This window comes from Enhydra lutris, unplaced genomic scaffold (assembly GCF_002288905.1).
Source record: "Enhydra lutris kenyoni isolate GAN:26980312 unplaced genomic scaffold, ASM228890v2 scaffoldscaffold46, whole genome shotgun sequence".
NCBI classification, from domain to species: domain Eukaryota; kingdom Metazoa; phylum Chordata; class Mammalia; order Carnivora; family Mustelidae; genus Enhydra; species Enhydra lutris.
The window spans coordinates 459,557-474,514 of record NW_019154130.1 but is presented as its reverse complement, the minus strand read 5'-3'; the positions used below and the strand labels follow the sequence as shown (position 1 = coordinate 474,514).

Genomic DNA, 14,958 nt, shown 5'->3' with positions numbered 1-14,958 from the left:
AACTAGGCGAGGACGGAGCTTGCTCAGAAACAAAGTCTGAAGCTGGGGAGCTGCCGGGCTCTGGCCGCCGGTCGCCCAGAGAGGAGGGGCCTGGGGGTCTGGGCGCCCACAGGCCATGGGGAGGACGGAGCCGTGGCTCAGTGACTCGTTCAACGGGCATTTACAAGTAGCACCTAGAATTCATCACCAGGGACTGCGACCAGCCATGGGTCCATCAGTGGCCGCTCCCCGCAGCTCTCCTTCCTTGTCTGGGGATCTCGGACCCTCATCATCAGCATTTGCTGAGCACCTGCTACGTGTCGGACCGTGATCTCAGGAGTGTAGACCCTACTCTCTGGAGAAAGACCGCAGGCAAACGGATGAGCCAACGGCACCCCCTGCAGGCTGGTGTGCCAGAGGCCGCGTGAGCAGGAAGAGGAGCCCATTCAAGGCCGGGAGGCAGGGCAGGGAGCTCAGCGCCGAATGCCAGCTCTGCCCTTTTTGGGGAACCAGGCATCCAGGCAAAGATCCAAGAGGGGGCAGATCTGGTGTGGTCAAGGTATAGAGGCCGCGTGGCAGGGGAGGGGGAGGCAGCAGGCTGAAGCCCCGAGTCGGCGAGCCAGCCCCCCGGACGCTGGCCCCAGGACTCTCCATGCTTGGAATAAATGTTCACGGTGTCCGGAGCCTCCTCCACCTGCCTCACTCATGCTGCCCAAAGAGCCCCTGGAAGTCACCAACACAGGCTCCGTCAGTGCCGACCTGAGTGTTGAACGAAAGCAAGGATTCTGGACTGAGCTCTCACCTGCCTGGTGTGCATGGAGCAGGTGTCCCACGGGACCGCCGGGGGCTGGTGGCCCGTCCATGGGACAGAGCCTGGCTTGGTTGCTTTTTGTATTTTTAGACTCTGCCTCTACTGGCTACTGGAACTACTGGTTGGCTGGATGGCCTCGTTTTCCCTTGATTTCCATGAGAACAGCACTTGATTCTCCAAGCACCGTCCTGGCCAGAGGGATGAGCCTCAGAGAAGGTTTGGGTCCCGGGTCCTGACGGCAGATGCATGAGGCCCGCGCCCCCTCAGGGCGGCCAGAGGGGAGGCCGAAGCCTGCAGGACCCACCAGGCACTGCCTGTATCTTGAGGGAAAGTAAACCCCTGCCTTACTTCACACCTGTGGTGCATCAAGAGAAAGGGACACGGCGGGCCCCGGAAGGCAGAGATCCAACAAAGCACAGACAGGTGTAAAGGGACTTCCCAAGACGCGGGTGAAGGGGACCCAAGGCCCAGCTCTGTACCGTCAGGGGCAACCAGCGTGGGTGGAGAGGGCCGGGGCTCCGGGCGGGAGTGTCGGGAAAGCAAAGGTCAAGCCTCCCCAGGTGGGGCCATCCGGAGAGGGTTTTGCTGCTCTGCCAGAGTCTGGGAATACGAAGTGATGGGAACACAGAGAAAAAGGAGACAAGCAGAAAGAGGCAGTAACTCCAGGGAACAGGTGTGGAGCAGGTGTGGCCGAGGACGGGGTTCAACTTGGACCTCATGCTGAGGCGTCACGTGGAAGGCTGGAGGAAAGAAGAGGGTTCACAATCCAGTCTGGAGAGCCCAGTGCGGCGAGGCCGTACCCAAACGGTGTTTAGACCCACAGGACCTGACAAGGTCACCACGGGAGCCAGCGGAGACACGGAGATGGGGCTTGTGGACCGAGTCTTAGTGAATGAACACCCATGAGGCTTACGGGGGACGATCTGCGTGGAAGGAAATTAGTGGAGAGCAAGGTTTCCTGGAGGCCTCGGGCATAGAGAGGCAGACCACCCGAAACTGCGCTCTGGGTCAGAGAGGACAAGGACAGAGGACCAGCCCTTGGCACGATGTCCATGCACAGGTGACAGCAAGAACCACCTCACTGGCAAGATGAGGGCAGGGGTCCCCAGTGGAGGGGTGTCAAGAAAGCCTGGGAGCTGAAGCCAGAGAGAACGGGCAGGTCTTAGACACAACCACGCTGCTGTCTCATGGGGCCCAGCTCTGGACCTTGGAGAGCTCTGGTACTTATATTGTGGTAGGGGGACAAGGGCAAGTCTTCGGTCAACCCGGAGCCTTAGATAGGAGCATCCTGGCCCAGGGGCTTCGTGCAAACCCAGGTCGTTCTGCTCACCAGCTGACAGGCACTTGGCAAGTTATTTAACAGCTGTGGAGTTATCTTCCTCCATTCAGAAACAGGAGGACGGTAGGACCCACTGCGTAGGGTTGTAACAGGCTTGTAGTGAGAGAGTTCACATCAAAAATAGTTCCCGGCACCCAGCAAGTTCCTGGCTTCTTTTTAAGTTTAGTAAATATGCCATTTGTTCCTCCTTTGCCCTTCCTGACTCCTGCGGCCTGTAACCCCAAGACCTCTGGGCCCTAATGCCCTCTCCCCCATGCTGCCCCAGCCCGTCCACGGGTCTGCACAGCCCTGATATGTTTATGTGCAAAGAAAATGCCCCCATCCCCTGTCTTTTTTGCAGAAAATGGAAACACAGGACGATGGGTCTCCTGAGAGCATCACCGTGTCCACTAGTGTCCCTCCATCTAGGACGGGAGACTTTCCTCCCATCCCATACACCTGCCGCTGGGCGTCCACACATCCAGGACCACACCAGCTCGGCGATGTTTCCATTCAGCCCAGATCCACAGCCATGATGTGGGTCAGCCTGGACGTGCCCCTTCCCGCATGCCTCCAACCCTGTGCCTCTCACCACAGCCCCTGAGCACACAGCTCCCTCTCCTAATCCATCCTGGGGTGTGTCCGCATCTCCCCTCTGCAGCTGCCGCCCCAGGCTGAGACCCCAGGCTTTGTGGCAGCGGGTAAGGGGCCTTCCTGCCCCTCCACAGATCAGTCCCCAGCGCGAGGGTCAAAGGATGTTCACCAGACCCCGTTACACCCGCTTCAGCCCCCAGTGGCTTCCCGTTCCCTTGGAACAAGATGGAGCTCCTTCCCACAGACTGCAGAGTGCCCGGGGCTCAGCACCACCCTCCTCGGGATGCACCCCCTGCCCATTGGGCATGACCTGTGTCCCTCCAAGGGCCTCCTTCCCCAAGTACTGGGGACCTGAGCCCTTACATGACCTGCCACTCACCTAAGTTTGCCCTATCTGGAGTCCTGCAATCATGAACCCGTCACTTCATTCTGTCCCTTCTTTCCTGCACACGGCATCTGCATGACCTCTGGAGGGGGCTTGCTCTCCCTCGGTGCCGGCATAAGCCATCTCCCCCGCCACTGGGCTCCCCTTCCAGAACAACCCAAAGACACTGACACACATTGGACACCCAACATTTGAGGAATGAATGAATGATCTCATCAGCAAGGGCAGCATGCTGGCCCTCCATGGTGGAAATCAAACGGAAAATAAGAATCCTGAAGAAATCACCAATCTCGTTCTGCTCAAGGGTCCACCTTCCTCTTGGAAGGCTTTGTTCAAAAATTGGAGCGCTAAGAAATTACCACCTTGGCACCCTGGTTTTGCACTGGTTTCTCCTCCTCAGCTCCTGCCCCTGGTGAAGCATCAGGGTGTCCAAGATATAGCCACAATGAACACCGGGAAGGGACAAAGGAAACCGGACGAGGCACAGAGGAGGCTGAACGACAGCACTGGCTCTGGTGCACCTTCCTGCCATGGGATGCTTTGTAAATGAAACTCCAGGCTCCCAGAGAACACGCTGCTGGCAGTCCCCGATATGTCGCCCCCTTGGCACGGAATCTGTGTTTTCCATGGGCTTCCTATCTGGGTGGTGCCCAGCCAGGGCTTCTGGGGCCACGGGGAGCGGGTGCAGGTGCCGGGCGGCCATGTCTCGGCATGGCACCGCAGGCAGAGAAGAGCCGTATCTCTCTGCCTGGGCCCCAGCAAGCAATATCCTTTCTGGATAACATCTAATGAAAGGCTGCTTCCCACTGTTCCAGCAGGTAGTCAGGCTGGATGACCCCCACCAGCATGGGCTCAGTGACAGCTACCCTCGACAGGGGTCTCAATAAACAATCAGAGAAGCAGCCTGGGAAATTCTCTACCTGCTGCAAAACTGGCTCCCAAACTCCAAAGGACAGGGACCATCCCAGCAGACTCCCATCACCAGTCAGGTGGCACACGGCCCTGGGTCCTTTATTACGAGATCAGAGGCCTGGAGAGGCGGTGGAGTGGGTGGAGGGCCACCCAGACTGGGGAGGAGCTGCCCGCTGCCCATCTGCTGGCCGGTCTCAGGAGCACCCCCCTTTGGGCAGCCATGCACCTGCAGCCCAGGCCAGAAAGTCTCTGGCTGGTGGGGCCCGCTGCCCTGTGGGGAGGAGTGGCTCCGGGTAGGATCAGGGCTTTCGGAAGGAAAGGAGAACCACACCCGGGACCCCAAGTCTCCCCATGGAGAGACACAGGAGAGGACCACAGCTGATGACAAAGATGGGTCCAGGGGCCAATGTTCTTAGCCCCCCAGCACCACCACGGGTGCCACAAGGATGGGCCCCTTAAGCTTCTCAATCCTTCCCTCTATTTTCCCTCCTTCTTCCTTGTTTCTTAATCTCTGCTTCTCTTTCTTTTTTGTGTTCCTTCCCTCTCCCTCATGCTGAAAATATTGCCCTGAGACTTGATCTGTTCGCCTAACAGCACATCATGGAAATCTCCCCAGTTCAGCAGATACAAACCCAAGTTATTCCTTTGAATGACCAAGTTTATACCCCCAGCCTCGGGTGGGTGTCCAATTCAACCCCGTTCCTCTCCCCCATTCCACCAGTACTGAAAACAAACAAACAAACAAAAAAAACGAAAAGAACAAAGAAAACAAAACCCAAGTCATGTCAAACCAGTTCCTGTGGTTCTTCTGGGCATCTTTTCTGGAATGGAAGGTTGCAGAATAAGACACACATGTGTGCTTAATTGTAAACGATGTTGGTAGGGCTGAGGCCACTCACAGCGGGCAGTGGCCCCCAGAGTGTGCTTTCCACGCGAGCCCGCCGGCATCGCTCGGGGGAGCATCCGGTGTTTGCAGCGGAGCTTGGGACACGGTGGCTCAGGGGAGCTGGGCAGCACTGGGTAGCACAGACGCGGGGAAGGTGGGGAGACGCAGGTGCACAGCTCCCGCCCCCCTCGCCCTCCACACCCCTGCCCCAGGCATGCCCACGGCTCACCTTCTGCAGAAGGTCGATCTCCTGCTGTTTGGCGTGGAGGACAGCCAGCGCCTGCTCATGCTCCAGTTCCAGCTGCTGCCGCCGTTCTGCGGCCTCTCGCATGTGCTGCGGGGGAAAGGGCGGGGTCAGCGCGGGAGCCAGAAGACCTGCTAGGGGGGCCTGCGGGCTACTCTGGCTTTCCCTGGGGTCAGGACCCACCCCTTGGGGAACCGGTGCCAACACGCCTTCCACCTCGAACTACCTCATCATTTCCATGCCCTGAGCATTGAGTAGAACGAGAGGTCAACATGCAAAGGCGAGCTCTCGCTCCTGCCCATTCCCTCAGCCTCGTGCAAGCTAAGGCCATAGGTTACGGATCCTGGGCTACCTAGCCGGGAGTGCTCCAAGCCCTTTAGGACGATTTACATCCTGCCACCCTCCCATTCATCTAGGAGGCAGGCACACTAATGGGGGAAACTGAGGCACAGGGAGGTTCTCCTGGCTCATCACACAGTTGGTGAAGGGCCGCCCCAGATTCCAGTCAGGCTAGAGGGAGCCTCTGAACCTCAGGCTTCGGTGCCATCTGCTGCCGCCCCGCTGCGGATCTTCGCAACCATTCCCTGCAGGTGCTGGCGGGGACCGCACAGATACTGCACGGATGGATAATGGAGACGTGCCTCTGGCGTTTCGGGACAATACAGGGCCCGAGCGCGACATTTAAGAGCCACACCGCACCGGTTCAAATCCCAGCGCTGAACCTGGGCCGGTGACTTAACCTCTCTCTGGGCTTCACTCTCCACCGGATCAATTATTCATTAGCATCACTAGCCATTTATAAATGGTTAATTAACAGCACGCTAAGTAACCGTTGGTGATTGCTAATTATGAATCGGCACCTGCTCTGTGCAGGTGTTCTGAACGTCTCATGATGTGGGGTGGTATCTCGCATCTAGGAAGACTGGTGTCCCCTTTCACTCTGAGCCTAAGGAGCCCCATGCCTGTCACTTCACGGTGCCCTCAGGCTGCTTCAGTGCATGCGCAGAGGAGGAGGAGCCTGCGGGAGACAAGCCTCTTTGTGGGAGAAGGAGCCTGCAGGTGGAGCCAGTGGTGGGAGGAGTCTGTGCAGGGGAGGAGCCTGCACGGGAGAAGGAGCCTGCACAGGGGAGGAGGAGCCTGTAGGAGAGGAGCCTGTGGGGGAGGAGGAGCCTGTGCAGGGAAGGAGGAGCCTGTACCTGGGAGGAGGTGCCTGTGCAGGGGAGGAGGAGCCTGTGGAGAGGAGGAGTCTGTGCGGAAGGAGGAGCTTGCACTGGGGAGGAGCCTGTGCAGGGGAAGAGCCTTGTGGGAGGAGGATCCTGTGGGGCAGGAGCTTGCACAGGGGAGGAGCCGGTGGGGGAGGAGGAATCTGTGCAGGGGAGAAGTCTGTGTGGAAGGAGGAGCTTGCACTGGGGGGGAGGAGCCTGTGTAGGGGAGGAGCCGGAGCTTGCACGGGGAGGAGCTTGTGTGGGGGAGGAGGAGGAGCCTGCGCAGGAGGAGGAGCCCCCAGAGCCAGCAGAGAGGCTTCCTTCAGGACCACCAGTGGCTGGCACCGAGGCACTGGTAAGACCACGGCGAAGAAGAGGCTGCACTCCCTACAGGGCCCCCACCAATGCGGGCACCACCTCGTCTGACGCTGGCAACTGGATGCTGCGGTCACTGCTGGCCGTGGGCAGGGGACCAGGAGCAGCCGAACCACTTGCTCGAGGCCACACAGCACAGAAACCTCTCCCCGGGCAGCCATCGGCCAAGCCAGGGTCCGCCTGCTCGCTGACCCTTCCTGGCCTGAGGCCCCCTACCAAGCGCCTTCTCCACCGTGAAACTCCGCGGCGGGCCGATCCGCGGTGTCGGGCTCCGGGCGCCAGCCTGGTTTGCACGAACAATTATGCAGCTGCCTAATTACACTATTGTTCCGGCTAATTTCTGGGCTTCTGTTTATTTTGGAAGCGGGCACTGCCGAATGCAGCCCGGGTACTCTTTATTTAGCTTCGGGAAGGAAGTTATTAGTGGAAGGAGGAAACCATTTTCCTTACAAGGATTCATTAGCAACACGGACGGAACTCGGAGGTGGTCCAAGCGCGCCGCTACAGGCTTCGCGGCCGCGGGGACATCGCCAGGCAGCAGGCTCTCCATGGATTCCTGACGGGTCAGACGGATGGGAAGCACTGGCTTCGAAATTTCGGGGTCACTGTGGAGTGGTTGCCAGAATGCCCACGTGTGTACAAATACATGCCCCTTGTGCGGAGAGATGGTCGCAGCTGTGGTGCCCCAGCAGGGAGGACAGATACACAGGAGCTCTGACGACCCAGGTCCCATCAAACACCCTCTCCATCCCAGCAGCTTCCCCTGCACCTACTGCCCTGCTCAGCGACCCAGCTCCAGAGTCCTCTCCACTGGCCACATCCACACCCTTGCTTCCCACTCTGCTGTCTGGCTTCCCCCATCGATCAGCTGACACCCCCCTGCCTGACACCCCCCAGGAGGACGGGGGAGCAAGGGGCCATCCAGCCCAGGGCCACCCCTTGATCTGGGGACCCATCCCTTGACAGGTACACTGCTCCTGCCCAGGAGCCCGACACCGGCCCAGCTCCCCTCCTTCCCCCACTGCTCCCTGCCTCCTGCAGGGCTTCTAGACTGGGGATGGCTGCTGCTTGCTTGTACTCTTTCCTGGGCGGATATCCCACATCGCGACTGTAGCTGCCATTTATAAACTCGCGCTCGGGAATGAAAGCCTTGTCTCTTCGCTTGTAGCCAACTGCCCACTCACCCTCTCCACGTGAAGGGACAGGAGGAATCTTAAATTTAGCCTGTCCAAAATGGAGTTCTGGACTTTCTCTCCCAAACCACTTCCTCCCCAGTCTGCCCATCTCAGCAATGACACCATCATTCATGTAGTTCCACCTCAGTAACGCTGTCCCTTCCTGCTCAATGTGCAAAGTTTGCAAAGTGCTTCCATGTCCCCCGCCAACTTCCATATCAGCCACCACCAGGCCAGCTACCAACCCCTCTGCCCTGGGCCATAACCACACACACAGGTGGTCTTCCTGGCCCTACCAGGTCCCCCCAGCAGAGCCGCGAGGCACTCTCCAGGGCAGAAGTCACCCCCATGGCTTTATGTGTCTGCCCAACTGTGTAGGGATGTCCAGGGAGCTGGGGAAGTGTTATTTCTGGGTACATCTGGGAGGCATTTCCAAAAGACAATGGCATCTGAATGGGTGGGAGAGGACAGGAGTCACCGTCCCCTACATGGGTGGGTTTCATCCACTCCACTGAGGACCTGAAGGACAAAATGGTGGCTAAAGGGCCTATTCACTCTGTCTGCCTAAACTGAGACACATCCATCCTCTCCTGCCCTCAGAAGCTTGTGTTCCTGGTTCTCAGGCTTTCAGACTCAGGTGAGGACTTACAATCAACCCCCAAATCTCAGTCCTCCAGACTCGGACAAAATTGTGGACAGCAGATCAAGACCTTAACTGAGATTAAGAGTTGGACATTTTACCGACCAAGCCACCCAGGTGCCCTGAAGAGAGACTGCTCCTGATGGCATCATCTGAGCACCTTGATTCAGCCATGCCTGAAGTCCAACCTCTCATACACCCCAATTTATCAACCATGATGACTTCCTTCTTTTTTTTCTTCAAACTATTTGATATAGGTTTCTATGAACTTTATCCCAAATTGTCTAAACTAAAATATTTTTCAACAGCATTTATGGCTGCCACAAAATGTAATTCCATAATGTCTCATATTATGCACTAAAATTTCATGACTTTTTATTCTTGCTTCTCAAAATAAAGAGACAGCTGGTGGATCGTGACAGCTTTGGGACTGTTTCAATTCCTTGTTTGGGGTAAGAAACAGCCAGAAAGCCAAAGGAGCTGTCCAAAAGTAACTGACACCTTCTCAGCAGCAGAAAGAGTTTAAACTGGAGGTCAGCAAGGTAGGGGTGGGGTGGGGATAGGGTGCTCGGTTTACCACGAGAGTCATCACATCAGTGGGCCTCAGCAGGCCTGGTAGATAACCAGCTGCCATGTCTCTCCACCGATCAGGTGAAGGAGTCCTAAGCTCAAAGTCATTGGCAGGATATTACCTTAGCCACTGGGTACCCATCGTGTATGGAGCTGGAGACCCAGGGGTCCAGCAACAGAACCAGCAAGGGGGTGTCCCTGGAACTCCAGGCAGATGGCCAGTTCAAAGAACACAGACCTTCCACCCCAGGAAGGAGCCAGGAGATGAGCTCAGGGATCAGGTGGAAGGAAGGGGAGTGATGTGGGAAACCACATTCCGGCACAGGAGTTCCCAATCCCACATGTGGGGCTGCAGCAACTCAGCCCTCATCGGTGCTTAGTGTAGATCGTACCCCATGTCCTTCTTGTCTCTCCGTAAGCAGGTTGCTGGCATGGTCTTCCCAGACCCACACATCAGCAGCCTCCCAGTCACCTAAGCACAAGTTCTGGAAGGAGTGTTGTGCTAAGTACTTCATACACACAACCCACTGAATCTTTGCAGCAACCTCAGGGGCACGCAATATTTTTACTCCTGTTTGTAGAGAAGGAAACTGAGGCCCAGAGAGGTTAAGTAACCTGCCCAAGGTTGCCCAGCCAGGACATGATGAAACAAGGACTTGAACTCAGGGAACCCAGCTCCCTGACCTGGGCACACATCTCTTCACTGTCATCTCCCTGCTTGGTGGGATGTTTCCCCAGGGATCCTTCCTATGCGCGTGACACGTGCTGATATGCCACAGGCCTCCCAGGACAGGATCAGTGTGAGACCTTTTCATGCAGTGTCTTCGAAGCCCTCAGGCTGTGAGACACACTCCGTCCTCGGCCACAAGGTGAGGTGCGGGCCATGTGGCCAGGGCAACAGAGAACAGCCTGCATTTCTCCTGGGAGGAGAAATGGTTCCTAGGATTCCCTTCAGTCGTCCTGATTCTGGCTGTCCCATGGAGCACTAGGACCCACGTGTTCTCACAGAGAGCCTGAAACCCCCGGCTTTCACAAAACACAAAACCCCAACAAATTCCTAATATTTGGCTTTGCTTCCCTTTATATATAGCTTCCCAGTTCCAAGGGCACGTGCCCCGCTCCACAGGAACTTTTCACGTCCAGGAAGTAGTGAGGTTTATGCACCGCGGCAAGAGATGCTTGTCTGAAACGCTCAGCACGCGGCAGGAGTTATTTTTAAAGTGGCGACATTTATAGCCGGCTGTTGACATCAGCACTGGCATTCTGGTGGCCTCAAGATGCCACTTCCGTGGAATGCTCGGACACTAGACAGAGGGCACACACAGGGAGCAAACTGCACTGTCTCCTCGATGTTAGATCAAAGGGGTCTGTGTCTTCCACTTTGGATCCTGCCCTGTGTGAGCAAAGAAATGAAGGAGAAAATAATCTCCCTTAATAGGAGTTACCCGTGACACGTTTGATGCCTTATGCGTGGGCTCTTGTATGCACCGTGGTAATGGCAAGGCCTCTCTGCGCATGATTTCCCTCCACGAAACATCTGGTGGAAGGAACCCCAGCACTGACTGAGCTCACGTCTTCAGACACAAGCTGTTTGTTTGTCTTCTGTGGCCTGTGACTTCCTGTTCCATCTATGCAAGCCAGATTCATTCATAACGGGAATTAGCATGCAAACAGAGCCGTGTGCATTCTGGAAGAGGAAACATAGCTTTGCCAGAGTGTCTTAGCGGGGAGCCTCTGTGACAAAACTGGGAGCTTCCCTGACTCCCCATTTGCCCTTAGTGGATGGGCCCTTGATCCCCGATTGCCTCCAGTGGAGGCAGAGATGCAGAGACAGGGACACTCGGCTTGTGCGGTCAGTCAGAACCCTGCTGGAGCGGGTGGGGCGCGCCGGCAGCGGGGCGGACAGTAGAATCAGCCAGACCATGCTCACAGGACAGTCCCGCCCTTCCTGGGCCCCAGCATGCTAATCTGTCAAACAGAGGAAGAAGCCTGCCTTCCCAAGGTTGTTGCAAGGACCAGATGAAATATTAGATTCAAGGTGACCTGCCCAGAGTCATGTTTAATGAAATTCTTGGTGAGCTCCAAGTGTGCCATCCTATTATCTGTTTTCCATGTTTTCTTCCTTTTCGTTGTTCTAGCTCTCCTTCCCTGCCGATTTTGGATTGCCTGAGTGGTTTTTAGCATTTCCTTTTCATGTATCTACTGAGTGTTGGGCTATTAATTCTTATCTAATTTTTAGCGGTTGCCCCCAGGGATCTCAGTATACACATTTAAATAATCTACTCAGAATTGTAATTTTCCTCTCCAAGTAGAATGTAGAAACACAAGCACAGCTCGGTATCTTTACTTTCCCTCTTTGTGTAGTGATTGTTGTGGGTATGATTACTTCTATATACACTGAAAACCATGAAGATCCTCTCAGTGATGAGAGTCTTGACTTACAAACAGATGAGCCCTGGGGAGGTGACCTATGAGAGGTTTGGGGGATGAGTAGGAGTTGCTTCGAAGCGGGATGGACAGGGGATTCTATGCAGAGGGGATCGTGTGTGCAAAGGTCCTGTGGTAGTAAGGATCGAGGCAGGTGCCAGGGTGAAGGAAGGCTGGTGTGACTGGGGACATGAACATGATGGCCACAACGAGGGGAAAAAGGATGGCATGTCTCTGGATACAACAGCTGGGTGGGTAGGGAAATGGGGAAGCAACAGACTCGGTTTCTTATTTCAGGGACTGTGGGCTTGGGCTGAAGCACAGTCTGCTTCCTGGACACGTGCTTTCATGTATCCAAACATCATTACGGAACACTTATTCTGTGCCAGATGCTTGGATGCTTGCAATGGAATAATGAACAAGAAAAAGGATTATGTTTGCTCTCGTGAAGCTTACATTCTTCGGGGGCAGGGAGGCAGGAATGCAGGAAGTAAGCCAGCTATCCGGCAAGTGAATGAGAGTTTCAGGGATCGATAAAGGATGATGGCGAGGCAGGGTGGCGTACAACGCGAGAAGGATGTAGTAGAGACTCTACTCGAGCTGGTGAGGGAGAAGACATTTGGCTGAGACCCCTGTGATGAAAAGGGGTCGGTGGAGGACAGTTTTGGGGAGAGCTCAGTGAGGCAGGAGGCGACTTGGGGCGGGTATCTGTGGTGCAGGGGTGCATAGGAGGGGGTCGTAAGAGGTGCAGGGAAGGGGTAGATCTGGAGCAGTGGCTGCAATGCCCGCAGCCCCGTGCACCCCCAGAACGACAGGCTGAAGCCCTACCTCAGGTACACATTTTGGCCCCTAGGTGTGGCCCTGACTCTTCTGTCAACGATCACGGGGTGATCTGCAGTGTACCTGCGGCCACGTCTGCTGTCAAGGAGAACGCCGTGTGCGATGCGCAGGGCACATCCTGGGGCTTCATGGGTCCGCGTGGACTCCCGGAAGGGAGGCCCCGCAGGAGCGTGCGCAGGCGCCACACGGGAACATGCAGGGCTGGGACCCAGACAGGCCGTCTGGGCGCAGCGTGCACGGGCACCTGCTCCCCTCTCCACGCCCTCCCTCCTGGGTGTTTCTTAACCCGATGGAGGGTTCCACATCCCACCGCTGTTTCAATTTTCATTTTCCTGACGACCGTGATGCTGAATACCTACCCCGCCAGGCAGGTCGGGTTTCTGACGGGCTGGCTCAGGACCTGGCAGAGAACAGGGCCTCGGCAGCCCTGCCCCAGGGAGACAGTTGCCAACCGCAGGGCGCAGGGGCTGAGGGGCTGAGTCTCAGAAGGGGACCCGGTTCCACCTCCTGCCCTAATGCAGAACAGGACACACGTGTGTGTCCCACGGCGCCCACCAGTGACTGTGGGTGCTCAGCCTCTTGCAAAGCCTCTCCCTGCGGAGCCGAAGGCAGCCAGGGAAGCCTTCAGAGCAGCCGCTTTCCTGTTTCTGGCTGGTATCTGAACACGGAGATCACGCTCTCGCCGCCTGGATCAGCCCCATCCAAGGTTTTGCCCGAGACGGAGCCCTCCCCATTATTCTCATGTTGCAGAAACCCCTGGAGGGTGTTACTGGAGCCTGAGTATCAGAACATAGAAAACCAGCCACAAACATTAATTACAGCGGAGGATGTCTGCAGGTGGGTCTGGGCTCGGGGACACAGGGCTGAATCTCCCTGAGCAGGTACCAGGAAAAGGAGGGCGTGGGGAAGGAGCTGCCAATAAAGGAAGATTAATTGTTACTGGGAGAGTCACTTATTAATCCCAGATAAGCAGTGATTCATTAACAGAAAATAAGCCTTAGATTATCTACATTTAAAAGGACTAATTTGTTGACAATGAGAACAGAACCTAGTCCTGAACATTTTTCCCCCTTTTCCTTTAAATCAGAAAATATAATGCACTAAGTTTAATTAACTGAGAATGTTTCTGTGTACCTGGGTCCGACCTCCAGACCTGGCACAGGGTGCTGTGGTTCTGGTCCTGTTGCTGGAAGGGAGACTGACACAGCCTCCCTTGTAACCTGCAGCTGGCCTCGCTCATGTCGGACCAAGAGCACTCAGGAATCTCAAGTAACAGCATGTTCCTAACGAAGCCATGTCACACCCAGCCCCACTCCGCAGTCTTGCTAGAGAGGCCCGCAACCAGGTGCAGGCCTCACTCCATCCCATCTGCAGGGCCCTCCTTCCAAGCACCATCACACTCACAGGCTCTGAGTGGACACAAATGTGGGGGGGACACTGCTCACCCCACCACGGCCATCCAGCAGCTTCCCTCCTAGGCTGCGGCCCTATTCCTGGAAGCTGCCCCCAGACCACCAGGGGATGTGGCCACACCTGCTGGGCCCTGTCTGCTCCGTGGCCTCCGTCAGCCATGCCCAGGCTGAGCTCTTCGGGGCGGGCCACTTTCCCCTGCCGGGCCTCTTGTCCTGTTCTCAACTACAGACGGACGCTGTTCCATCTAACAAACAACCCTGTGTTCCGGGCCCTGAGCAAGAAGGCAGAGAAGAGGGAGCCAGCTGTGCCTGGCAGGACAAGTCCTGGGCAGCAGGCAGTCCATGTGGAAAGCACTCAGGCCTTCTTGCACAATCTTTGAGTCTGAGATGCTGGAGGACAAGACTGTCCAGATCGCTCCAGGTCGGATACCTGCGCCAGGACCTCTGGGCACCCCAGCCGGGCCACGCACATGGTGGGAACCATGAGTGCACCAGCACTTTGCCCTCATGGAGACACTCCGTCTGTCTGTGCCAGAGGGAGACGCCCCCCTGCGTGTTTGCAAAGCACCTGCACACCCCAGACAGGCGATCCTCCCCGACAAGTATCCTTGACTGCAGGCCCCCACCTGCGCGGTGGCTCCCCGTGACACAGAGCGCGTCGGCAACGGCAGACCTCTGGCTGGCTTGCCCTGCATTTACTCGTTTACTAACCTACTCCATCGGCGCATATGTGCCCAGTGCCCACTGTATGCCAGATTTTGTCCTAGACACCAGAACATTCTGTCTTTGGGAGGTTACCTTCGGTAGGGAAAACAACACATGAGTGAACAAAACAAACCGGATGGGTGTTTTTGAAGAGAATGGAATTGGGCACGGTGGTGGGGACGGGCAGGACAGTGGCTCCTCTAGATGAGAGGGTCAGGAGACGTAGTACAAAGGAAGTGACATGAGACCAAGACAGAGACAAACAGCATTCCAAACCGTAAGTGCAAAGGCCCTGGGGTGGAAACAGGTGTATGTTCCAGAAAGAGAAGGCCAGCATGGCTGGGCACAGGGTGAAGGGGGTCAGGGTAGGAGTGGGTGTAACGGTGGGGGATGGAGTGTGGGGTCCTGTGGTAAGAGTTCAGATTTTAATCTCTGTGTAATAAGCAGTGATTGCTAGGGGTAAGCAGCAAGTTCGTGTTC

At 56.3% G+C, this 14,958-nt stretch overlaps 1 protein-coding gene across 4 annotated transcripts in view; it reads right to left on the bottom strand.

The window, feature by feature from the left end:
* Positions 1-14,958, bottom strand: part of LOC111156398 (RIMS binding protein 2) — an 88,750-nt gene that overhangs the window by 59,435 nt on the left and 14,357 nt on the right. For all 4 annotated transcript variants that reach the window (XM_022517253.1, XM_022517254.1, XM_022517255.1 and 1 more), the window contains one exon: positions 5,115-5,219. In XM_022517253.1, coding sequence (XP_022372961.1) covers positions 5,115-5,216 — 102 coding nt within the window. In that variant the 5' untranslated portion in view covers positions 5,217-5,219. The remainder of the gene's footprint in view (positions 1-5,114; positions 5,220-14,958) is intronic.